Below are 25,345 nucleotides of genomic sequence, written 5' to 3' on the forward strand. Positions count from 1 at the left end.
TTGTTGACAAGAAAATGTTAGTTCTTTAAGGGCACAGTAGTTGTATTTGTTAATATATATGCTCCCAAACTGCTTTTAATTGTTCTGCATCTATGACAACTGGTTCCTATTCTTCTCTGATAGTGTCATAACAAACTCTGCCTTTTGTTGATACAGCGCTTGTTTTGGAGCTCATGAAATTGTGTACCTAAGATGTAACATGCCGTAAAAGTGTTATTAATAGAGTGGATTTTGCTGGCTAAACTTCAAATGGAAATTCTACTGCCGGTGACCGTAACTGTTTGGACGTCAGCACGGGCAAACCTGTCTATCTGCATTTCTGACGCCTTACTGCCGGCGTTGCGCCCACACGCCCATGAAGGGAAAACCAAAAGCGTCAACTTTGATATAAAAAAAAAAAAAAACACTATTAACATGTGTAACATTGTTGACAAATGACTATTTAAAGCAGGATTTGAAATAGACATACGGGGGGGAAAAAACATATTGTCTTACCTTTTGTTTTCAGTGGTGTCCTAAATCCTCCAAAATATTCTTGCTACTTCAGTCGTCATGGAGTCAGTCCTCGTACATCCACCCGGCAGCGTTGTTAAATCCTGACTCGGTTCTACATGGTATTGTTTTCCTCTGTGTGACTGTCAAGGGGATCAGTGTACACCTGTTTGTCTATGCTCTAGCGTCTAATGTTTTAACTCCGCCCCTCCTCTCCTGCACCTTATTCCTCAATCCCGCCTTCCTCTTTCTCTCAGGGGGCAAATCAACACGTTTATGGTAATCAACAGTCCAGCCCTGCCTCCTCTTTGTGTTTGCTCCTGTCATTTCCTTCTCGACCCGCACAGGTCTCCATGTGGCCCAACCTTCCTTGGCTTTGTCAAGAACTGGTCTTGCCACTCCCCGTCGTTTTGACTCGCCGCGGGGCTTTTGATAAAAACGTTTAGCTGCCCCTACAACCCGTACGACGAGCTCGGCGCACTCGGGTGGATTGATTCAGCGATAAGCCTCGTCTTTGCGCTCTTCAAACACAAACGAGCGACCTTTGCCTTTATAGCAGCAGCGATTTATTTCAATGGCAATATACAGGATGTTCCGTTTGCTTTTCATACACAGGATTAAAAAGTTGTCATGTGGACTTTGCCATTGTTATCAAGAGGCACAGCAAATTAATGTATAGTTTTCAAACAAGTTATGAGAGTGAATATATTTATTAGTGTGAGGTGACATTAGGTTTTAAAGGCAGCTTTGTCTCACAGTTTGGCAGATGACCTTTCAAGATGAGCGGGCTGAGGTCCGAGCCACTTCTCACCTAAAAACAAACAAACAAGTAAATTGATCAGCATTGTAATTTGTAAACAAAAAAATGAGTATAGTATCAACTCCTATCTCAAGGCACCACTGTATACTTTGTGTGATGCCCTTGCATGTGGGAAAGGAGAGCCAATATTACCAATGTAATTTTCAGCCATTCACTGAACAGTAAAACACACTGAGGGGACACCAAGCACAAGACGCAGACTCGCCAATGCCATGTTCCACCACAGTAGGCTCTTAAAGGCACATGCAAGTACGCAAACAGTACCATGCCTACAGTATTTCCTGTGTGTTTTTATAAGTTTTAATGGGGTAAGGAATGGGTGACACTTCTTTTAAAAAATAAATAAATAAAAATGACAGTCTCTATATCGTAAATTTATACCAACTGCGGGTGGGGAGTCATTTTCTGTAGGCATAAATTGCAGGATTACAACATATGACGTCCAAACATTTTCAACAAAAACTATTTCAATAGTGCCGCTATCTAGTGGTTAACAGTGAAATTACAGCCAATATAAACAAGCGTTAGCCCAAAATACAGTTATTAATTATTTTTAAAAATGTATTAAAAATCTGCACGGCCACGAATCTGGAGCACACGAGGGAGGGAGTTTTTTGTTTTGTATGACATCCTGCTTGCCAGCAACAAATAATAATGAATAAAAGTTTACTTACCAAGGCAGTGGGCCATGATCTCAAATCTGTCGGAGCCAAAAAACATCTCAGCTTTTCCGTCGACGTGACACACCATGAAAGGGAAGCCAAATGCCTGACAAGAGTAGAGTAAGAAAAAAAAAAATCAAGTCCTGTTCCAGTCCACCCCACCGTGTTGTGAGAGAGTAGCTGAAGATAAACTCACCCCATATTCCAGCGCGTCCTGAGTGTTACTCTTCAGCTTATCTTTGATTTCCTGCGTGGTGCACAGCTTCTGCAAGTCTTCTATTTCACTTACGCCCAATCCGGCTTTCTGTGCCGCCTGGCAACAACATCGCAAATAGTCTCTCAAAAAAATGTTTGTAATGATTTTTCACCAAAACAGGCAATCTGGGGTGGGGTTCTACCTCAGCCAGTGATGCTGGCTCAGTGATATCTTTGTCCTCACTCCAGATTCTTCTCCAGAGCTCTCTAGACACCTTCTCCACCTGTTGGTCTCCGCCTGTCTCTTTCTCCTGCACTGCTTTCACAAAGCGCATTGCATTCAAGGAGCCTACAAGAAAACAAAAACACATCTCAGCATACAATAATGTAATTAAGATAAAATGCCCCTGCTTTATACTGTATGGTTATAATAACCCTCCTCATCTACTATATTTCACAATCACAACCACAGTTTTATTATAATAGTATAGTATATAACAACATACAGTATGAACTTAATTTTACAAAACTTTCACATTGTATTTCTTTATTGAATCATATTTCTTTTATCTTAAAGGACCCACCAAAAAACCATCAACTTAATACAAATGTGAATATCCCCTCAAATTAGCTGTCAATGTGAATTACACTGTATATGTATAATTAATACTATAAAATTATAATGTATTTTAACATTAAGCACTCTCTATCATTTTAAAATGGACCCCTCTTTAATTTAACAAAAATGACACTGATTTTACTTGGTGTGTACCTTTCCTGAACATGGCTTCGGCAGGGTCTGAAGGAGAATGCATAGGGACGTTGAAATATTTTGCCAGGCGGTACAGGTCGTTGTTCATCCACAGGAATTTGTTCGGAACCAATCCCGGGGGCTTGTTGCCTGTCATGGTTAATGGTGGAAGTAACAAAGAACAAATACTTTGTTATTGTATTTAGATTAGTAAGTCAGTAGATGTTTCAGGTACTTATATTTCAGATAACGCTTTACTCCCAACATTTAAGTATATTTCAGTAATTTTTACTACATGAGTCTTTTACTCAAATCCGTTCTCTACGCAAGTACAGTGTTTTGCCACCACAACTGCGTGTTAACGTAGTGCGTGTTAATCTTACCAGAACTTTGCATGACACCACCCAAAAACGCAGGTCTCAGCTTGAGATCAATATTCCACACGGTTCTATAGCGGCACATGACCTGTAAAGTAACCACTTTAGGTCCGCTTTGACATGGACAGCAACTTGCAATAGTATTATTATTTATGTCACGAGTCTGATAAATAATAGACACACCTCAAAGGCCAGCCAGGAGTAGGGAGACACCACATCGTAGAACAACTCGATCACTTTCTTGGAGGTCATATTCGACGCGTGCACTCATACACACATATCAAACTAAATCGTCCACAACCTGCACAGTGTGTCGAAGTTCAATCCGTCCGCAAGCAATGTAAATCGGTGTTGTGTAAAAACGCCCCTGAAACCGATATCAAGGTGTGAAAACGCGTGAGATTCCGAATTTAGGGGAAAGTTTACGGATTTGTTAACAACTGGGTGTTTATATCGAATTATTAATTAGCTAAATTCTTCTTCTACTGTAAAATACCTTGGGTCTGAACACAGTTAAGTTATGTACTGCCACCTATTGAAATTGGGTATTACTGCACTCTGAATGCTAGCAAACAAATCCTATAAGGAATTAGATAAAAATCACAGAATTCTGTGCTGGATTAAATTAATACAATCATATGTTAGGTTTTTCTTTTATATATATATATATATATATATATATATATTCTTATTATGAAAACATTTTCTCACCCAATTTTTTTTTTTTAATCTCTTCAGTGAAAGCAACTTTCTTTCAGGGTCTCCAACATGGCAATTTTTGTTGTTGCTATTACTTTTTTTTTTTTTAAAGGTTGCATTAGGTTGTATAAGGTTTATAAACAAAAACAAAAAATGTAGAAAAAAAGCATACAACATCCACCTAAAAAATGGATGGATTTATTATGTTAAGCTATTTTTCCTTACTTACCGTTCTTACCTTATCGTCTCAATTTCTGATGTGCTTGTCTCCGTAGGGCTTTAAAAAAAGCACTTTCTTCACACATTTGTAATGACTCGCACCTTTTCTTAAACATTTGCAGGTCTTTTATTTACCATACTTATCACTGAAATATAATTTTTATACTCTTAAATCACATATATGACTGCTATTGATGTATGATAACCACATCAGCAGCAATGCTACCTTTATTGTCTATTTACATATAATAAGGTCAACATAAAGGCTTTATGTGCATTAATGCCTAAAATCTGGATGTGGAGGTTTTTTACGTCTCCTCTTGAGGGCTTGCTTGATCTTTGACTTCAGCTGGAGCCAAACAGTCGCTGCAATCATAAAATTACGTTGTAAACAGTATTTCAACTTCTATGGAAGTCAAAGGAAAAAAAAGCCAATTATTGTTGTGAGTCTCACCTTTCTGTTTCCTTGTCAGTCTGTAAAAGAGGTTTGGATACATCTTAAACTTTTCTTTGAAATTACATGTATTGCTTTGTTTGTCAGGCAAAAACAAATCAACTTTGGAGAACAATTAGCTGCGCTACACAAAAATGAACATACTTTTAAAGATTAATTAGGATCTCAAATTCCTCTCTCCATATTAATAATGGATTATTTTAGGATTACTGTATATTATATGCACAAAATTGCATAAAATATTCTACTATAAAAATATTGAAACATTTTGGAGTTGGAAGGATTACACAAAGAAATTTGCATATTCCCAGGTAGGCATTGGAAATTTTGCCTATTCATGGATTTTCGGTGGGGAACCTTTATTTGCTGAAAAATGCAGCTATTCACTGCTTTTATTGGCTTAGACTAAACCTATGTCAAAAATTGCTCTGGTACCTTCTGATGTCACTCATCGCCCTGTATGTGGAAATAAGTCCTTTGCCACCATCTTGTGGCATCTACATTATAAGCAAATGGGAAGGCCATGGCAATGACAAATCTTTTGGGGTGAGCGTGAGTCACTTGTGGAAACTTGGTGGTTCACTGTACAGATCACAAGTACCAAACTCCAGACCCAGGGGCGAGATCTGGCCCGTCATATCTGTTTTTGTGGTGCACTAAAATAAGTACATTTATCAATTTCAATTGATTTTTGCTAAATTGTTTTTTTGTTTTTTTTTTGGCAGGGAAACTAACAAAAGTTCAAATTTTCTTCACTTTTTAATATTATTTGTTTTAAAATATGACAATTTTTTTCCCCTCACTGAAGCCCTTCTAAACAATAGTTTACGTAAATAGTTGGTTGACTCCTGAGTTCAAATCCTATTTGTTCAAAATATCTACAATAATGACATAAAATGCTGGGGCGGTTGTTTATCCTAGTGATTCTAAAACTGTTCACACCAAGAACCACCCCCCCAAAAAACAACTTCATCTCCACTATCATGACTACTGTTTAAACACAACACTGTCCTTAAACATAGGACAATAAAAGATTGTACTGAAATAATTATTTGATAAATATGTATTGCACATAAGCTAAATAAAGACTGTACTAAAATGTTAGAAACAAACTGTTCTTAAAGATAAAATTTAAATGTATTAAACTAAAAAGTTAAAAACAACCAAAGTGTACTTTGGCAGTGATTCCTTTACCTATCACAAGAGAAAGCCCATGTGCCACTAGTACCACATTTTGAAAATGACTGGATGTAATAATATGATATAATAAGGTGATTTTATGTTTATGTGATTTTTAACAGTCATAATATCGCCCTATGATGAAAATGATTTTGACTCCTACCTTTGGTTTCTGCTGTGAGGTGCCGCTGATCTTCCTGGGCACCCCGAGGGTGTCGAAGGAATGGCTCCGCACTCTGATAGCCCTCTGAGAAAAAAATAATAATAAATGAGCAAAATATGGCTACATGTGAGATTGAATATAACTCTGCATGCTGACCTTAAAGTTCTCAATGAACCCCCCGCTGCCTTCGGACACCCCCCTGACACTCTCAGCAGCGGGGAGAGAGGAGGCTGATGGATGATCTCCCAGCATGCACTGCGAACGTGTGGAGAGTTCTGCCTGCAGACTCTCCAGAAGTGATGAACGCGTGCGTAGCTTCATTTGATTTTATTTTTAAAGGGAAAGGGAGATTTAAAAAAAATATTATATTACAACCAAATAGACTTGATGAACTTGAGATGAGATGAGCATCTACCTCCAGTCTGCTGAACTGCTCTGCTTTATAGCAGGAAATTTCCGCATTGATGAGCTTGGTCAAGAGGAATTCTCTCAGCAGGGAGTGCTTAAGAAAAAGCCGGACTTTTTAAGCATCTCACTGTGCACATTTGGAGCAGGATTTCACAGATTGGCTGCTCATAAAACGGCAATTCAAGTTATTCTACAATAGGATTTCTAGTTTAATGTTTTAGTCATTTTTCAAAGTATCTTTGACTGACTTTTAACCCCTTCAGAAGTTCAGACCCATCGATGATTGCAGTGGATATGGAAATAAAAACACGAGATAACCCCCCCAAAACATTTTTTATGTTGTTCTTATGTGAGAAAAGAGTCCAAATAAGAAAAAAAGGGAAAAAATGCCCAGCAGTTTAAGATACAAATTAAAAAGAAGAAAATAGTTTTATGGGTTCTTCTTACATCTGTAAAGACTGCAGGATCTGGAAGGACTGGACCAAATGGAGGAACATCATCTCTGGCTGTGACAGATATCTGTGACAAAAATGATTTTTTAGGGTTACGGTTCTAACAACATTTCCCCCTGATACTTCCAGGTCATCTCGCTCGGGTAGGATAGATTAAAAAAAAAACACCACCTGGTATGCAGCTTGGCCAGTGTCGTCTGTCTTCCCACTCGGAACCCTCCGGACCACGATGAAACAGTGCAGGAAGTGCGACTTAATGACATCGGCTATGAAAGGAGTTGGACCCTCCTGGTAGACCAGCGCTACAATGTCGTTACCGATGTGTCTCTTTCTTTGCAGCTGTCGGATAGCAGATGTTTGTCAGCAACGTGGCAGAAGTACAGTAAGATTCAACTCCTTTAGTTACCTAAGTTACTTGACTTTTACTTAGTTACTTTAGATCAGGGGTGTCCAAACTATTTCGTTTGAGGGCCACGTAATGTTATGAAGAGGAATTGGGTTTAGTACAAATAATTTATTTGTGTTTTTGCATATCTAGAAAAATGCTACAGTATATGAACCGACTTATTTGTAATAGCGGCACCTATTTTTTCCACACCCTCCCTTCTTACTTTGACCATCTCCCCCCCCAAAATTTTCTAACTGTGTCAAATGGCATTTTTAGTATATATCGCGGGCCACTGAAAAATGGATGGCGGGCCACAAATGGGCCCCGGGCCGTAGTTTGGACACGACTGCTTTAAATACTTAACCTCTTTCTATTTATGTATTTTTTACAATGTGTCTTAATCCACAAAAGTTGAAAAAATGTAACAAGGTTATTTCGTAGCCTAACGATATCAGAAGTACAGATGTCAATTTTGAAACATAGGTAGTAAAAGTAATCAGAAAAATAAATACTTAAGTACAGATACCTGAAAAATCTACTCAAGTACAATCTCTGCTTGACACCATTTTCCTGTTTAGAACAGAAAAGATATGTAGATTCACCAACCTGCTGTGGGTCGCCTTCTGTGAAGGGCAGTTTTGTCGCCACGTGGAAGATCATTTCTCTGCCGAGAAAGGAAGTGAAGACAGCCTCGCTTCCTGTTTGGCCGTGACACACATCCAGACCGCCCCTGAACCTGAGAAAAGGAAAATTGGATGAGATGTTGCACCGTGAGTGTCCGTCAGCCAATCAAACAAAGCAAGCTCACCCAGTGAAGCCTTGGAGTTGAACCGTGTTTCCCAAAATAGACAAGAACTCCGTAAACTCCTCGCTCTCCTCGTCGTTACCGAGTATGTCCTCCTCAGTGAACTGGTCAAAGAGTTTAGTGTGTTTGACTGGTTGTATAGTCGAACCTCTCAATTAGTATGCTACTAAGGATGTCGATTTGTTATCGGACCGATGAAGTGGCACAAAACTTCACATTTTAAAACACGGTTCAGTGAGCGGCAAAGAATAAACTCTCTGTCTGTTTTTTGAGGATATGTATAATCCTCAGAGTTTACTGAAAAGCAGGACCAAAAACAACAATTCTGTTTTTACCTGATTCTCCTTCTGGTACAACACACCAAACTTGAAATTGGAAGACACTCTGTGTTCATCGAATGCTTTTATTAGTATTGGAGCCTTGAGAGGATGAGCGAGTGGAAATACAAGAGTTTAATTAAAATTAAGTCGATACTTTTGCCTTCCTGGCCATGTTAAAGAATTACCTTGAGGTAGCTGACTGCGTCAAACTTTGAGACGGTCACTCTGTCGCACAGAATCTAGAAATGATACGATTATTATTTTTCTTTTGCCTGAGGTTCAGTCCTACGCAAGATCAATCTATACGCCGCTTGAGTCCAAAACAGCATTTAAAATGTATTTTTCATTTTCACGAATGCATAACACTTTTTTTCCACTGGAATCGCCAACTCATATTGAAAAAACTGTGTACCTTTGCCAGTTCGACAGCTGATGGAATGCCAGAAAAAAGTGACAGGGAGAAAACTCCATGCAGAGAACATTCTTTCATTCTATGAGACAAAAAAACATAATGTCATAACAAAATAACACAGACTCACATTTAAGTGCTTATATAGGTAAACACAAGATTATCCAATGTAAAACATGATTAGCATTTCACCTTAGTATGACTCGCATCCTATTTTCTTCTTCCTCCAAACACGCAGATAGAACTAGAGGACCTAATATCGGATCCAATGCTGTGAATGAATTGTGATACTAGAAAGTACAAAAAAATAAAGACAAACTTAGAAAAGCAACATTGATTTGGCTTTATTAATGGTGGATTAGTGCCTTTTTTTTTTAAAGAAAAAGTAAAATTCCTCAATCCATCCATGTCCTCATTTGGGTTGTTGTGGTTGAGCTGAAGCCAAACTCAGCTGATATCTGATAAGCAGCACCCCAGAGTGGTTGCTTGCCAGTCTCAGGGCACTTACGCCACACATGAAGGCTGATATTGAGGTTCAAACCCAGATCCCTAGACCTGTGAGGCAGAAGTCCTAACCAATAGTACACCATAATGCTAAAAGTATTCTTTGGAAATTTGACCGGTTGTTTAATTTTGAGTCATTTTGGTCTCGTAAATTGTCATAATTTGTTGCTCTAACCAAGGGTGTACATGAGGGTAAACAGTGAATATACAGCAAAAGTCTACACACCCCTGTTCAAATGCTAGATTTTCGTGATCTAAAAAAATGTGACCAAGATAATTTATTTCCAAACTTTTCCCACCATCAGTGAGGCCTATCACGCAATTGAAGAACAATATTTTGGGGAGATTAAGTAAAAAAGAAACAATCAAGATAATGAATCTCTCAAACACATATAGGAAAATGTGTTATGGTCCGAATAAACAAAGGTTGATCTTTTTTGCCATCATTTGGCGCAAACACAACACGTTTGGCAGCATCATGCTTTGGAGCAGGTGACGAGGTGTCATATGGAACTGTGACGAGGTAGAGTGAATTATGAACAGTTCCAAATTGCAGTCACTTAGCACAAAAAAAAGTCATGAAAAGCTCACTAGAACAGCTGAACTATATTTGAGCTTAACCAGAGACACTTTTAATGATGGCGGGTGTGTTATAACTTCCATTTACCATGACTTTGAATGTAATTGGTTAACTCGCCACAACCCAGATAAGATAAGAGGGTGCGCGCACTTGTGCTACCCAGTTCTTTATTTTTACTTCTCCTCTCAAAAAGATTTGAAATGATTAGTCTTGGTCTCATTTTTCATTTCATTTCTCATTCTCGCAAATCAGCAATTTGAACAAGACTGTGTATACTTTTTGTTTATATCATTGTAAGCCATTATAAGTCCCAGACTATAGTTTACTTTAAGTTGGGGACATTTTGAGTAAAAATTGTAGTGTCCATTTGAATGACAGCTCTGTAACATGAAGCTGACTGACCCGTGAGCAGAAGAAGTCATGGTAGATTTTGGCTTCTCTGTCCCTTTCCATGAGTTCGTAGCTGTGTGACGGGAAGCCGTGATGGGAGGAGGTGGGACTGACATCGGCGAGTCTCTCCAAAGGGGGATCTATCCAGTAGCGCCCCAGCTTCGAAGGGAGGATGATTGGCAGATCTCCACCTATCGTCAAAAGCTGAGACTAAAATAGACGAGGATGAGCCCGTGTTGCTTGATTAGGGAAACAAATCAGCACAAATATTTATTTTTATTTTTTATTTTTAATAATCGGACTAACCTTGAGAGGTAGAGGGAATTCACATCGCTGCTCATCGAGTCTTCTGCCCTGATGTACCAAAGAGGCACTGATGACAACAACGTCACTCTTGAATTTGTCTCTCGTACCACATCAAAATAACATACCTGGAGTTTTTCAATGATTTCAAACAGCTCTGTTTCCTTCTGGCTGTTGCTCGCAGAGAGGACTGGCTTGCTGTTATTGACCGGGGAGTCCAAGATGTCCATTGCGTTGTCCTCCGCAGCTTCCGCTCTGCAGAACACAGGTGCATTCACACAAACAAATTCCACATTCACTTCTTCTTGTCTGCGCTTCTTTTGTTTGTAAAGTCAGGTCAAAAGTGCCGTAATAAATGAAGAATAAAGCCTCACCCTGCCACATCCCCGGATATGTCCAGGCTGTAAATAAGAAAGTGAAAAAAGCTCACACGGAAAGTGTTAATCGCAGATGAAATGTATGCTAATTTTTTAGTCCAAATTCAAATTTCAAACGGTGTTCACTCACCTTCCATAAACTCCAAAAGTGAGACTTCTCCGAGGGAAGAATGTGTCTTCTCTCTTTTCTTCCTCCATGTTTGCACTGCACTGCAAGTTTGCAGTATACAGTCAATCAGGGCTGGAAAAGACTGAATTAATTCACTCAATAATTCTGTCACTTCCCTTCCATGACCCCCCGCCACCCACTTATTTAAAGCTTCCCTTCGCCTCCTTCTGTGCCGCTGTCACTCATCCAGCATAAGCCCGCTTGTTCACGGTCACGCGCAGGTGCAAGCAAAAACACAGCAGCATATACAACCGGCTACACACCAAACGCCGCTAAATACTTGCCGGTTTCTCCGAGACCGACTTGTGAATAAATAAAGAAATGACACATGAGACATTTTCTGCCGGACCTGTTACCCTTTGAGAGTCACTAAAGACCATCAATTATTGACAGCACACAGTGAGGGTGAGGAGATAGACAGCAGGGGAGGGTGAAGTCGGTTTAAGAGCAGAGGTGCAGTGAGACACATGGTGGAAAAATAGCAAAATATTAGGCACATCTGCACAACCCAGTTACGAGCAACTTAGTTTTGCTGCCCGTGGCCGCCATGTTGGAAATGGATGCATTGTTTTGTTGGGTTCCTTTTGAGTGTTACATTAGGCAAATTTGATAGCCATAAAAAATGGCGACAGGTGAGAGGGACAAGGTCTCATTGAATCTTTTTTTTGTTTTTGGTTTGGGCAGTGGCACCAATTTTGAACCAGGGCAACTGTACTTTTTTTAAGGAAAAGACGGAAATGATGGTTTTCTCGGATCCGAAATGTGGGATTGAATGTTTACCAGAATGGCAGCTCATTCCCACCATGCTAACGTGTAACATAAAGTCAAGGCTGTTTTAGGAAAAGTAAAACAAGCTGTCAGCTATCCTGCATGGGTCCATAAGTGAAACAGTCCTGTTAGTCTTTCAATTCCATTTCAAGCCAAGCTGATCCTCAAGATCGCTACCTCCAACATGGCAGATATAGACAAATACTGATCACATGATTACAAATTTAAGGCTTAAGGTATAGACTTACTGGTTGTAGGTTTTGTAAAGAAAACTGTATTACTCACATCGAAATACTGTACACAAATAAGGAAACCAAAATATTAGAAGAAAAAAAAATTTCAGTGTAGTTATGAAACCATTGTTGCTTTCTAGCATGCTTTCACGTAATCCTATTAAGATCAGGGGTCTCAAACTAATTTTGTCGTGGGCCACTTTGTGGTTACGGCTTCCCTAAGAGGGCCGTTGTGACGGTGAAACTAAATAAATACATACAAATAGACAAATAAATGATAGATTGCTAATTTTTAAATCAGAGATAATAGTTTAATAAATTACTGTAAAATGCATTACAAAACAAATGGCTGCAAAATTGCATGGTTGTTATCAATCACACACATGAAAACTTGAAATTCTGGTACAGATTTTAGCAAAGATTATGGAAGGTGACTGCGATTGGCTGGCAACCAGTTGAGGGTGTACCCCGCCTACTGCCTGAAGCCAGCTTTCGCAGGCCACATAAAATGATGAGTTAGGCCGGATCTGGCCCTGGACCCTCGAGTTTGACACCTGTGTTTGAGATAGGCCCTACTCGATAAATATACTCGAGGCCTAAAAAGGTTTAGGCCTGTAAGTGGATAATTTGCTCCAGAATTGTTTACTAGATCCACCAAGTATAACTAACGAACTGCAACTGCTACAGCAACTACGTATTTCATAAGGAAATATAACCATTTAAAGGTGAAAAATGTATTCGAGTCTCCTTGGCGCTGTTTGTTTTCCGCCTTAAAACAACCACCACGTTCAATGTCCCGCCAGTACAAAGTTAGTATGACGTCAATAAAACGACTGATTGGCCTAGAATTATGCCACTCAATCTTTTCGCACTTTCATTGGTCCAAATAATAAACAATAAGTTATTGGCCCCGCCCATCACATTGCAGCTACTGATACCCACGGAAGTTGGGCGGTCGATGGGGCTGTCGTTTTCTGGCGTGGAAATATAAAAAAACGACCACATTTGGCCGCCGTCCAACTCGAAGATTTCATACTTTGGTGCATCGCCGGAAGAACGCGTGAAGGTAAGAGAAACGTGGTTTGCTCTACTCACCAAGTTCGGCTAGCTAGCGCGGTCCCCCACTGCCGAGTGCTTGAGTTAGCCATCAACTGTCAACGTGTGTGACTTGCTTTGACAAACATCTTCTGCTAAAACCATCAATTGGAATGAATTTTAAACCATTCTAATTTGTGTTCAGTGTTTTCCTTGTGTTTTGTATCGCCAAGCTTATGCCTAGTGTTTTTACCAGGTTGCTAATTGCATGTTTAATCGAAAGTGCGGAAATCGTTAGGAGATAGTCTTCTTTACCCCCTCCCCCCATAAAAGAAATTACTAAAAATGCACCGTGTGTTTTATATCAAGATGCGGGAGTGTGGCATGCTGGAGAGGCATCGGGTCGCTCTGCGGAGTGCCTCTCTGTGCAAGCAGCTGGTGGTGGACGAGCTGCTCATTCAGTTTCTGCTGCAGGACAACATCCTCACCGACAGCATGGCCGAGGGCATCCTGGTATGTTATGTTTTCAACAGACCGTTTAACGATGACGTCACGCGTACTTTTAGGTGGTTATAGTAAACAAACCTTTCGGTGTCAGTTGATGGTACAGTTTAAAATGCTTAACGTCTTGAGAACTGTGATCAACCGTCGCCTAAATATATGTGGACATCTCTTCTCATGCCCACTTCCACCTTTGAAAAACTCTGAACGAAAGCGATTGTCTCTTTGACATCCACTCAATTTTTTAGCTTCACCGACTAGTTCCACTAGATTAATATATATATATATATATATTTTTTTTTTTAAAGACATTAAAACCTTTCGTGATGTCGTTCTGTGCAAGGCCAAGCACAGCATTTCTTTGTCATTGTTTAAGTTTAAGTCTAGTTCCTTTTTGTTTAGAAACATTATGAAATGGATTTGGACAATTCCGGGCTGACGTTACAATTGCGTCAAGTCAAAATGGCAATCTAATGCTGCATATAAGGACAAGATGAATGTAACTTTTCCAACTTCAAACCAAGTGGAAGGCTCCGTTGAATTCGGAGATACGACTTCAGTCTGACTTCATTCAACTGGAGAGACACAGACCGTGAATTGCAAAACATAATTTACACAATTCTGAACATATTTCTTTCTTTATTTATTATGTCATTAATTTAGTTATTTGAAGTAAATAACTTCACATAACCCAATGTGATTTGGACTGACTGTGTTAAACAGAACAGCAAACAATTTTTTGTAATCAGCCATCTTTGTTGTTTACATTTGCCTCAAACGTTTTAAGGTTGGAAGTGGGACAATTCAAGTGTGATAAGTCCGACTTCCCACCTTTCTCAAATGCAGTATTAACTTGGTGAAAGGAAGCTCTCCGCTCATTGAAAAGCATTGGACTTTGGATTGTTGTAATTTGATTTGTGAAGATTATTTTCATTTCAAAATGTGATGAAATGTCATTTGACTACTATAACAATCCGCCTCGTCAATACAGCTACCAAAAACAGATAATATTGGTGTTGACTTACACGTTTAAGTCTTTACATGACCAAGCTCACAACTTTGTCCTCATTTTCACCATTGAAATGAATTGAAATGCCTTCAATGTGTTCGATCCCAGCAGTCCTACAAACTAATAATTGAGGATTTAAAGGCCTCGAAATTCACTCTAAAAATTCTGTTCAGCTATATAGCCGTGCCCATCATTGGATTTTAATGAATCATACGTTACCCAAATAAACACTGTGATGTCAACAGTTGTGCACAAATGCTCTCTGAGCCCTTGCAACAAAAGACTTTGTGCCAAACAAAACAGACTTCATGCAAAACGGATAAACTTGCTTAGCACAAACTGCAGGGGGGAAAAATCCCATACATTTTGCTCTCTTTTTGACTTCTGTCGTGTTTCTGACGGACAATTTCCTCAGGCCGAGCAAACGTCCCAGAAGCGAAGCTGGCGTCTGCTGCTACTCCTTCCCAAGCGAGGGCCGCAAGCCTTCAGCAGCTTCTGCTCGGCGCTGAGAGAAACCGAGCAGCGGCACCTGTGCGAGCTTCTCGCGCATACACAGGAGAAGGAAGGCAAAGACACACAAGTGAGTGAGCGTTTAGGCAATCAGTCACCCACGCCCTCCAGGCTCATAATAATAATCGTAGTGTCTTTTATGGTTTCAGCCTGAGGAGGAGTCGGAAGGACGGCCAGCACGGCAGCTAATCCAGACATCAGAGAGGAGGAGAGAGGTGAGCTGCCCAACCTTCACTCTTGATACTCTTGTAAATGATTAAGTAGCCTGTGCGTAATTGAGCACAGTCACTCACCAGTTCTTAGTGGGACGTTTGCTCTATTTTAATTGCTAAATTTGGTAAACAAAAAGTCTTCACAAAACTGAGCATTTATATCTTTTTGGTAGACAAAACATTTCAAATGCAGATAAAAAAAACACCAATGAAACCTAACAATAACAACAATGTTCCACCAGGTGGCGTCAAAGTAATAATTTTGTCGTTTTGGCTTGAGCCCAAAAACGGCTAATAGACAAGATTTTCAGCGAATATTAGTCGACAGCCCAAAAATCAACAGATATGCAAATGTGCAAATACTGAATTTAGATTATGAGATGGTTGACTGTTTACTTAATCCAATGTATGATTAGTGCTAGCAACATTCGACTCCACTCGTCAAATCAAGCAAATCTTCCGTTGACTTTGGTTTATGTAACTCAAAGAATCTGTCTTCATTTCAGAGATACGGCGACTCCGCTCTTCCACTTTCCACCCAGGAGGAAATCGCAGCCAAACGAGCGAGGACGCACGGTGAGATGTGACATATCACTGAAGTGTCTCGTGTCAATATTTTTCCGTTTCCATGGACACACAGGCTGGTAAAAAGGGGTTTGTCTATTGTCAAGGTTCGGGAGATGGGTAATCAGATCTGCTTGGAATATGCTGGATATTCTTCTCAATGGGTTAATTGTTTATGTATCATATTACTGAAGGGAGTGCGGCTGGCGCACCTTGCGAGTGACTCATGTTCAGGCTTGTAGTACGTTGTAGAGTTTGTCATCTTAAAGCTGCTAGTGTGTCGTAATACACTCACCGGACACAACATTCGGCCAATCCTGCATGATGGGTAGAATATCTTCTGGCATGATGATGTCATTTAAAACATTACAAATACCAATTTAATAAGATGTAGTAGCAACGGTATGTGGTGAAGTGTGTGAATGTGTGTTCTTGTTGTTCTCAGAGTCCATGGAGTACAGCCTGGATGCAGACAGCCCCATCACCACTCCCGTGCTCCCTTGCACACATGACCTCTACCTCGCTCAATGCATAAAGGTAACACAACTTCTGCAAAGTGAGTAAGAAGACTGTTGGTGTTGCTCAGTAAAGAAAAAGCAGCCCTGTAGAGTGCAAGGAACACTTCATGGAAGTAGATTTCTCCCAGGAAATCAGTAAAGACAGTTTTCAATTAAGTTATATCCAAATATAATGAATGATAGATATATTAAATATATCAAATAAAACAGTAAGAAAACCCGAGGGAATTACTTTGGTTTTGTTTCCCAGCATGCTTTCGTTTGTGTCAAGGGTTAGATCATTTCACAAAATGAATATGAAAGTGTTGCTTTTTGGCCTTCCTTGATGCAAAGTCATCTGTGATGTCCTTGTATGATATCTGCTGCCCAACTGTGTGGTTGATGCTTATGAGTTTTAAAAGTTCCTGGGGCATGCTTGACCTCAAGTGGGTTTTAATTCATTTGACTTGAGCTTTGAAAAAGTATCTTTTCTCCTCAGGGTGACTCCACAAGAGGGTGCTAATTCCCCGCACAAATACTAAAGATTGACATGTCATGCAATACACGATAGAAAAACATTTTATGTAGTCAAAGTGGAAGTCAACCTTAAATATTTCTTGACAATAATATGTCATATGTAACCTCACTAATCTAAACATGACATTTAGATTAAAATGACATTTGTGGAATATGAGCTAAGCAGCAAAATCAAGCCGTATTTATCCATCTCAGGGGGCGGCCATTTTGCCACTTGCTGTTGACCGAAGATGACATCACAGTTAATCAGGACTCAGGCAACGACCAATCACAGCTCACCTGTTTTCTGAAGCTGAGCTGTGATTGGTCGTTGCCTGAGCCCTGAGCAACTTTGATGTCATTTTCACTCGACAGCAAGTAGCAAAATGGCCGACTTTTGATCTTGATAAAAACGGCTGGATTTTGCTGCTTAACTCTTATTCCACTAAGGCAATATTAATCAGAATACAGTATTTAGCTAGTGGGGCTGCATAGAACGTATTATTGTCAAAAAAAAATCCTTCCCTTTAATATGCGCTCCAAAATGATTAGTTTCTCTGATTTTGCTGCCTAAGGTACATGTTAAACGAACATTTCTGTTTCGTTCTAAAAACTCCTGGCAACATAATACATTCTAAATACAAATATTGTCATATAGAGCATTTTAATATAAAATATAGACAAAATTCCCATAAAGGTCCAGTATTTTATTTGTCTACTAGTTTTTTCTTCATAGCAGTAACGAAATGAGAATGAGTAATAACAAGGAAAAATTTACTTATCGTTATAGTTGCATAATATGAATGTTTATTTTATTTTATTTTTAATACCTCCTGATAATAATAAAATGATGCCAAAAGAATGCAGGTTCATTTTCTCCTCTATGTTGCAGTCCTACGTATTGACGTCGTCCCCACGTGGTTTGGCCCTGGTGATCAGCAATGTGACGTTTGACGCCGCGACCGACCTCGACCCCAGGAAGGGAGGCGAGGTGGACGACGAGGTGCTCAGCAGGCTTTTCACAGATCTGGACTACGCGGTGACGGTCCGCAGAGACCTGACTGCCGAGGTGACGCCGTCTCGCCCACGCCACTTCTGCCTCAACGGCGGCCACGAAATAACTTGTTGTCTTCTCCGTATTTTCATCCAGGAAATGAGAACTTGCATCGAGACCTTCCGCAGGCGTCCCGAGCACCGCACTGTGAACAGCTGCGTGGTTTGTCTGCTCTCCCACGGCGTGGAAGGAGCCGTGTACGGCACAGACGGCCAACTCCTGCAGGTGTGCCGTCGTCTTGTTCAACACGAATACAAACTTTATATTGTCATCTAGCCTAACAGCCACACTGTCATGTGTTCATTTTTAGATTCAGTGGGTGTTTGAGGCCTTCGACAATGTCCGCTGCCCGCTGCTGCAGAACAAACCAAAGATGTTTTTCATCCAGGCCTGCAGAGGAGGTAAAGAACGGGACTTACAGTAGACAATGGCATGTCACAGACATGCGGCTAACCTCTGGATTCAAAGCAACAAAATGAAATCATGTCCTAATAAGAACAACAAGGTACAACCTGCTCTGATGAGATGACATGAATAAATGAGATTTTCCACATTAACATTCTGGATCAGTTCAGTCTGACATTTGGTTTAACATTGCAGCTTCTGTCTATGCATACACATTTGAAATTTGTTTGTGTAAATCACTTCTTAAAGTGGAAGTCAACCTTAAACATTTCTTGACAATATTACACTTGTGGAATATGACTTATGAAGCAAAATCCAGACGTTTTTATCCATCTCAGGGGGCGGGCCATTTTGCCACTTGCTGTCGACTGAAGATGACATTGCAGTTGCTCAGGCAAGGTCACAACTGTTTTCTGAAGCTGCACTTTGATTGGTTGTTACCTGAGCAACATTGATGTCGTCTTCAGTCAACAGCAAGTGGCAAAATGGCCGCCCCCTGAGATGGATAAAAACGGCTGGATTTTGCTTCATAACGCATATTCCACAAATTTAATATTAATCAGAATGTCATGTTAAGTTACATATAACTTATTATTGCCAAGAAAAAGTTTTGGGGGTTGACACAAACCCTCCTCAACGTTCCCGGACCTTCTTTGTGTTTTATTTCTCTCTTAATATGATAGTATTTTTTTTATTTTTGCTTTATTCTTTTAACACATTTTCTCCCCCAAAAATATAAATACGTTCTATTTTAAATGTTTAAGTGTCCCAAAGACGTATTTATATGTTTTTAATGTTTGTTTGTTTTTTAAATGCTAGAGCATACAGAAGGTTTTAATGCAGCCTCTCAATGGCAAACAACGGTTGAAGGAATGGTAGTTATTACACAAACGGCCAACAGGTGGCAGCAGAGTATAAGAGATCAACCAGGGCCATTTTGAAAAAAAAAGCTAATTTACTCACATTTCTAAAAACTAAACTAAACTTATCTATATTCTAATGCTAATTGCTGCAAAACTGAAACAGATCGAAATGTACTTTTTTTCCTGATGAAAGAAGAGACTCTAATCTTTGTTTTGGTAGGTTCCATGTTTTTATATCAATAGAACACAATATTCTGTGGGCCTTGCAAAATCTGTCAAAATCCATTAAAACAGCCGGGAGTGAAGGGGATTGCTTCTGTAAAAATGGCTGGGAGTGAATGAGTTAATCATGTTGATATATTTTTTAATGGGAAAATGTATTTTTTTGGGCAACTTTGATGACATAATACATCTGAGTTTGCCATCGTGTAAAAAAAAATATATATGTATGTATTTATATATATATATATATATATATATATAGCCAGATGTTAGACACAAACAAACAAATGGGGCAAAAAACAGATAAACCACCTTGTTGAAAAATAACTTTCCCTGGTGAAGTTAATAATCTTTGACTGTGTGCTTAATTAGTCTCAGCCCCAATGCCATTACAATGCTAATGACGCCTTGCACAAATCTGCAGACCCCTCGGGAGTCACCGCAATTATTACAACACTTTCCTTTTCTTACTCCAACTAACCCAACACCACAGGTGTGCTGCTCAAATGCCGTTAGGTGTTCTTATCCACTTCATCTGCAGTCAGAAAAAAAAAATTCTCACTGAAATGGCAATAATCTTATTGTTGATGTCTTGCTGTTTCACAGATGAGCTGGACTGCGGAGTGGAGCAGGTGGATGGGCCAGGAAGGACCAGCTCACCCAGCTGTGAACAGCGGGATGCTGGGCGAGAAGGTCCCAGGGCCGCCGGTGCTAGACAGGGGGGAGACTTGGGACTGCCCAGGATTAAACTGCCCCAGCGGTCGGATATGATTTGCGGCTTTGCCTCTCTCAAAGGTCAGAGAATTTGTAAGTTTGTCCCCTTTTTGATATCCTTTTATGGGTTTAGCTGGGAACGTAACTTATTACCTAACTTAACTAACTTGCACTCATTGAAAATACAGATGATGTTTTACATTTGGATTCACCAAAATTGAATACAAACTTTTTGGGGGGGGAAATGTAGATGATAAGTAGGGGCCCATTTTATTTTATTCATTCTTTTTTTAATTAATTAATCAGCCAATTAATCTGTTATTGGAAATTGTATTCTTCCTTATATCATATATTTCCTTAAAAAATTAGTTTTTTAAGGTGTAGGGGTTAAATGTTACCAATGTCTTATGTTATGATATGTAAATGCATTAAAAAAAACAACAACCTAAATTTGGCGACAAAAAAACCCATCGGGTGATTTTAGTCGATTTTAACAGAGCTATTATTGGTCAATCAAATCAGTCAGACCCTAGTAAAAGCTGTTTCTAAATACAAACTACTGCGAGCTCAACAAGCATCCTGGAATGCACAACGTTGCGTCTCCGAAGTTCCTCTGTGCTTGCTCGTCTCACTCGTGTTGACACCTTCCTGTAAACACATTCCGCAACATTACGGCGCGAGACCTGTTATTTATTCCGTCTCAGCTGGGATTCTCCTGACAATGTGTTGAGACACCTCTCTCTATTTACAATCGGTGCATGTCGCTGACAAAAAAAAAACAAGCACAAGCAATGGCACCGTACGATTATTTGCAGACGCGTCGTGATTCCCTGTGTCCTTGCGTCTCGTCTCGTTGCGTTCTTGTGTTATTAAGGGCTCGTGTTTGCTTTACTCTTAAAGGCACGGCGGCCATGCGCAACACCAGGCGAGGATCCTGGTTCATCCAGGAACTCAACTCTGCCCTCCGCCTCCACGCCAGAGACACACACATGGCTGACATCCTGGTGCAGGTGAGCAACACAGTATATGTACATTGAACATGCCACGTATTTGTGGTTTAGTATCCGCTAATTTTCATATTGATTTTTTTTTTTTTAACCTTTCTTTTGGTATTTGTTGAAAATCTCATTTAGTCACCGTTTTTCATGCCATCTGGTGAAATCTTGATCTTGTTGTTTATTAACTATGTTTAATTCATTGATAGTTCATTCACTGATGGATGCTAATAGCTCATGAAGTCTGCTTTGCAGGCTAACATTTATTATTGTGTCGAAATGCCAAAAGGTGAGTACTTGATATCGTTTGTGTAAAATGCTAAACTAGTGTGCTGGCTAATACGATTGATGAGCCTCATGTGAAGGTGATTTGTTTTGAATAATTTACTTAAAGGGGAAGTCAACCACCCCCAAAAATTGTTGACAATAATATGTTACATGCAGCCCCACTAGTCTAAATACGGTCTTTTGGTTGATATTGTGTTAGTGGAATATGAGTTAAGCAGCAAAATTCAGCCGTTTTTATCCAACTCAGGGGGCGGCCATTTTGCCACTTGCTGTCGACTGAAGATGACATCAATGTTGCTCAGGGCTCAAGCAACGACCAATCACAGCTCACCTGTTTTCTGAAGCTGCGCTGTAATTGGATATTACCTGAGACCTGAGCATCTTCAGTCGGATTTGATGCATAATTCATATTCCACAAATCAGAATATCATGTTTAGACTAGTGAGGTCACATATAACATATTATTGTCAAGAAATGTTTAACGTTGACTTCCCCTTTAATATAACCATTTATGTATTATGGATTCTTGACTGTGTACATGTTAGAAACCTGGCTTTATGCAGACCACTTTTGGATGCCAATGATATGCGGATTTTTGCTATTCGATCATCAAGAAAGCGAAACGATGGCTGTATCGAAAATCACTCCCTGTTGACTGTTCTTCGTTTTCCTCCTGCAGGTCAACGGGCGGATCAAAGAGCGCGAAGGTTACGCCCCCGGCACGCCCCACCATCGCTGCAAAGAGATGTCCGAGTTCACCAGCTCGCTGTGCAAAGACCTCTACCTTTTCCCCAAATATCAACCCCACTGTTCATAATGCACTTACACACACACACACACACACATCATTCCCGCCAGTGTGCTCACACGTCCCCTCATTCCAAGCGTATTACTGCCACACACTTTTGCATTCCAGCGTTACAAGCTGACACACGCACACACACACACACACACACTCTCAAACTGGCACCCAAACATTTATTCATTCACATTTTCCATGTTAATACTGCCTCAGCGAAATTCCATCCACACTCAGCGATGTCGGGAGGAGAGCTTATGCTAATCGACATGTTTCGACATCTCTCAGTGTTCAGTTCACCAGTTTATCAGTGTGTGGAGTATGTTAATCCCTCGCGCGGGTATAATTGTAATATGTATTTTCTACACAGATCTATTTTGGTTTTGTTTTGTATGAATTTATTTTGTAAGGATTTTGTAAATGAACCCGGCATTTTGATGTGTTTGTTCAGCTTCACCGTCGGTTGTCTTGTCGCAGTGTAGTGAGAGGCAGAGGGCAGCATTCAGCAATGAGGTTAGTGCTGAAGTTTTATTTTCGCCACACCCAATGGGAAGTACTTCAGCGTTCCAAATTGTTTTCTACTCTCATGACGGTGTCACCTTTTATTCAGTTCAATCCCCCTGACGTGCTTTTACTTGCAAGAAGATGTCTGTGTTGTAAATATTTCTTTTTTTTATGTGTAAATGTCAGGGGAATGCGCGGTGCTACTCGTTGGGCCTTACACCTACAGTGTGAACTTTGACCTTTACGCTAACGCTGACACCCAATCACGCTCCCGTCTGAGGGGGGGGGGCACGCATTTAGCGTCACCCCTACTCAACCTTTTAGCATTTATTTTCTGTTATTTTTTTGTATGTGATACGGTGACAAATGAAAATCTCGCAACTTCCGGAAGGTTTAAGGAATATTTAGTTTATGGGATTAGTTGTTGGATTCACAATATATTGAACCACTTGACCCTCCCGACTCACAGCATTTATCAATGCTGGGGGATGTTTCCCAGAAAAGTCACAAAGAGGCGACATGTGTTTGGTTACACTGTTGTGGAGAAAGATACTACGAAGCAGTATTGATTTGTGACCAGAGAGGCTTTTAAAGTTAATGTGTGCTTCTTGAGTATTGATTTTAATGATAGGAAAAGAATGGCGAAGAGGTCACCCGCACAGCAAGAGGATGTTATTTGCTGCCAAACTCTTGTGCAGGGACGGGAGGGGGGAGGATTTATTTCTGTCATTGCTGACGACTGCCAATTCTTCTTACAATAAACAAGCTAATGTTTATCAACAAGATTGTGTTTTTTTTTTTCTCCCGCTTTGCCGACAGTAGCGTATAAGGTGCATCAGGAAAAATTCCAGGCTTGGTGTCACAAAAGCTGTCTTCTAAACTCAAACTGAAAGTTTTCCTTTGTTCAGTGCACAAGCTGAGGTGAGTTTTTTTCTCTGTATTGAATTTTGGGGAGAATTTGTTATTTTTTACTAGTGCATTTCAGTGGGCGTCAACTAAATACGAATTTTGGCTGTTCGTGGGCGGGGTCTGTCCCAATCCCCTGCAAAAATATTGGGGAGTCTACTGCACAGTAAATAAACAGGTTTGGATAGATTGGTCCATCTTCTCTTTGCATCGGTGATTGATTTTTCTGTGATTGGCTCCGAAAATCATGATCATAGTTTACCTACCTTACATAAAGGCTCTCTTCGAGTGTAATGTGCTTAAATTTTGCATTTCTGTTCCTTGTAATTGACTTGACAAGTCAGGATTCACCTCCAAATCTTATCATGTACTCAAAAGCTGTGCTGATCTCAAATCCACAGCAATGCAACGCCACCATCTACAGGGATCTGTTAGTCATTACAAGTGCTTGACGACTTTATACGTGAGCGGCATTTAGCAGCAAGATACCTGTGACAACGGACATGTGGTGGATCTAGAAAAAATCCTTCCAGGAGTGCGTAAAGACATCCGATCCAATCCACTTTATTTCTATGGCACATTTTATAAACAAGTGTTTTCAAAGTGCTGCACATTGAGACCCGCACACTATCGTACACATAAAATCTAGTAAAAACAACTTTTTAAAAAGTCCATAAAATACGAGTAAAACAAAGAAATAAATACATTAAAATTTAAAAACAACTAATAAATAATAAAAATAATGATAAAAAAAACAAAACGAAAAGACCCCGAGGACCACACAATTCATGCTGAACTAAAATACATGGCAGATAAGGAGAATGGCATTCAACTGCAAGGGGATGACTTTGAATGGGAAAACTTGTAGTTTGAATTTGAAATATAACTTAAGTGACGCCAGTCCTGGAACTTTTCTGACACACCTTGTACATGCGGCAAAAGTCGCTCTGCATCGGCTGCTTGCGTTCTCTCCTCTGCATGCGATCCTCCTTGTTGCTGTGTTTGTGTGTGTTGTTGCCCCACGTTACTGCGTGTCCTCGCCGCGCTCAGGTGTAGTGTAACTGGCCCACCCGCTATTCCGCTGCGCTCAGGTCTCTCCGTGCCCCGGGACGACGTGTGTCATTCCCGCCGCTCGGTGATAATATTCGGAGTGTATCAGATGGAGGCCCAGGCCAGCTGTCCGGAGTCATTCCCTGTTGACACACACACACTCACATGCGCGTGCGTGCACGCCCTGCGGAGGTCGGAGTAATACATTTTTCTGTGGCCTGCCGCGGAGCTGTGAGATTAGGCTGTTATGCGCCGGCGCGTGGACCACAAAGCGGGACGGAGTTAAGGGGGATCTGCATGTGTCTGTGTCTTTGTTGTTGTCATGATGGCGGCCTACAGAAAGTCATCAGATGACCAACGCGCACACATGTTAAAGGATCTTGTCTCCGCAACCCACAGGGAAACCTCGAAGGTCGAAAGTGATCCATTCTGAGAGGTTGGCCGACCTCTGTGGTGGTGTGATGTTTGAACAATTTTCCCATTGGAAATATTACAAATACAATTACTGACTGTGCATCCCTTCCAGGGTCAAACTGTTGTCATCAGAGGTGGGGGGGCTTAAGTCACATGACCTGACTAAAGTC

General features: G+C 40.3%; 4 protein-coding genes and 1 long non-coding RNA gene across 8 annotated transcripts in view; 2 read left to right on the forward strand and 3 right to left on the reverse strand.

The window, feature by feature from the left end:
- The window catches only part of styk1b (STY kinase 1b), a 7,903-nt gene extending 7,056 nt beyond the window's left edge, over positions 1-847 (reverse strand). The window contains exon 1 of the mRNA XM_086079414.1: positions 496-847. The gene's annotated coding sequence lies outside the window, so the exon portion shown is untranslated. The remainder of the gene's footprint in view (positions 1-495) is intronic.
- LOC147172869 (uncharacterized) overlaps positions 1-9,105 on the forward strand; it is a 15,169-nt gene extending 6,064 nt beyond the window's left edge. The window contains exons 3-5 of the long non-coding RNA XR_015095442.1: positions 7,001-7,117; positions 7,211-7,253; positions 7,838-9,105. This is a non-coding gene — a long non-coding RNA (uncharacterized LOC147172869). The remainder of the gene's footprint in view (positions 1-7,000; positions 7,118-7,210; positions 7,254-7,837) is intronic.
- Positions 1,036-3,762, reverse strand: LOC147172870 (glutathione S-transferase kappa 1-like). The gene is made up of 7 exons (XM_086079415.1): positions 3,481-3,762; positions 3,304-3,385; positions 2,942-3,070; positions 2,373-2,518; positions 2,171-2,287; positions 1,987-2,080; positions 1,036-1,303 (listed from the first exon to the last, which is right to left on the reverse strand). The coding sequence occupies exons 1-7, from the start codon at positions 3,547-3,549 to the stop codon at positions 1,245-1,247; spliced, it is 696 nt and encodes a 231-aa protein (XP_085935541.1). The 5' UTR covers positions 3,550-3,762; the 3' UTR covers positions 1,036-1,244.
- rap1gapl (RAP1 GTPase activating protein-like) lies at positions 3,917-13,650 on the reverse strand. 2 transcript variants are annotated; one of them, XM_086079409.1, is made up of 19 exons: positions 13,213-13,650; positions 11,078-11,157; positions 10,945-10,971; positions 10,699-10,825; positions 10,574-10,621; positions 10,280-10,477; positions 8,986-9,083; positions 8,797-8,875; positions 8,570-8,623; positions 8,400-8,483; positions 8,068-8,168; positions 7,866-7,995; positions 7,043-7,210; positions 6,867-6,938; positions 6,427-6,513; positions 6,168-6,326; positions 6,012-6,095; positions 4,670-4,689; positions 3,917-4,581 (listed from the first exon to the last, which is right to left on the reverse strand). In XM_086079409.1, exons 2-19 carry the CDS (start codon positions 11,143-11,145, stop codon positions 4,524-4,526), a joined length of 1,662 nt encoding a protein of 553 aa, XP_085935535.1. In that variant the 5' UTR covers positions 11,146-11,157; positions 13,213-13,650; the 3' UTR covers positions 3,917-4,523. The 2 variants fall into 2 exon arrangements, with proteins under 2 accessions (XP_085935535.1, XP_085935534.1); XM_086079408.1 differs by having other exon boundaries at positions 11,078-11,188.
- Positions 13,034-22,726, forward strand: casp2 (caspase 2, apoptosis-related cysteine peptidase). 3 transcript variants are annotated; one of them, XM_086079410.1, is made up of 12 exons: positions 13,034-13,183; positions 13,518-13,665; positions 15,078-15,242; positions 15,304-15,387; positions 15,891-15,960; positions 16,394-16,485; positions 17,854-18,030; positions 18,112-18,240; positions 18,326-18,416; positions 20,112-20,312; positions 21,120-21,229; positions 22,182-22,726. In XM_086079410.1, exons 2-12 carry the CDS (start codon positions 13,522-13,524, stop codon positions 22,317-22,319), a joined length of 1,401 nt encoding a protein of 466 aa, XP_085935536.1. In that variant the 5' UTR covers positions 13,034-13,183; positions 13,518-13,521; the 3' UTR covers positions 22,320-22,726. The 3 variants fall into 3 exon arrangements, with proteins under 3 accessions (XP_085935536.1, XP_085935537.1, XP_085935538.1); XM_086079411.1 differs by having other exon boundaries at positions 20,112-20,300; XM_086079412.1 differs by having other exon boundaries at positions 15,322-15,387.
- Positions 22,727-25,345: the final 2,619 nt, after the last annotated feature.

This window comes from Leptonotus elevatus, chromosome 6 (genome assembly GCF_054856555.1).
Source record: "Leptonotus elevatus isolate MCC_2025b chromosome 6, RoL_Lele_1.0, whole genome shotgun sequence".
Lineage (NCBI taxonomy): Eukaryota > Metazoa > Chordata > Actinopteri > Syngnathiformes > Syngnathidae > Leptonotus > Leptonotus elevatus.

What these genes read in the sequence shown, in the direction of transcription:
- rap1gapl (XM_086079409.1), bottom strand. Translation starts at nt 11,145, where the DNA reads ATGGAGGAAGAAAAGAGAGAAGACACATTCTTCCCTCGGAGAAGTCTC. An exon ending in AATTCCCTCTACCTCTCAAG is followed by an intron (nt 10,478 to 10,573) that starts GTTAGTCCGATT and finishes CGTCTATTTTAG; the next exon opens with TCTCAGCTTTTGACGATAGG. An exon ending in CAGCTGTCGAACTGGCAAAG is followed by an intron (nt 8,624 to 8,796) that starts GTACACAGTTTT and finishes TATCATTTCTAG; the next exon opens with ATTCTGTGCGACAGAGTGAC.
- casp2 (XM_086079410.1), top strand. Translation starts at nt 13,522, where the DNA reads ATGCGGGAGTGTGGCATGCTGGAGAGGCATCGGGTCGCTCTGCGGAGT. An exon ending in CATCCAGGCCTGCAGAGGAG is followed by an intron (nt 18,417 to 20,111) that starts GTAAAGAACGGG and finishes GCTGTTTCACAG; the next exon opens with ATGAGCTGGACTGCGGAGTG. An exon ending in TGGCTGACATCCTGGTGCAG is followed by an intron (nt 21,230 to 22,181) that starts GTGAGCAACACA and finishes TTCCTCCTGCAG; the next exon opens with GTCAACGGGCGGATCAAAGA.
- LOC147172870 (XM_086079415.1), bottom strand. Translation starts at nt 3,549, where the DNA reads ATGACCTCCAAGAAAGTGATCGAGTTGTTCTACGATGTGGTGTCTCCC. An exon ending in CGAAGCCATGTTCAGGAAAG is followed by an intron (nt 2,519 to 2,941) that starts GTACACACCAAG and finishes GTTTTCTTGTAG; the next exon opens with GCTCCTTGAATGCAATGCGC. An exon ending in GATCATGGCCCACTGCCTTG is followed by an intron (nt 1,304 to 1,986) that starts GTAAGTAAACTT and finishes GTTTGTTTTTAG; the next exon opens with GTGAGAAGTGGCTCGGACCT.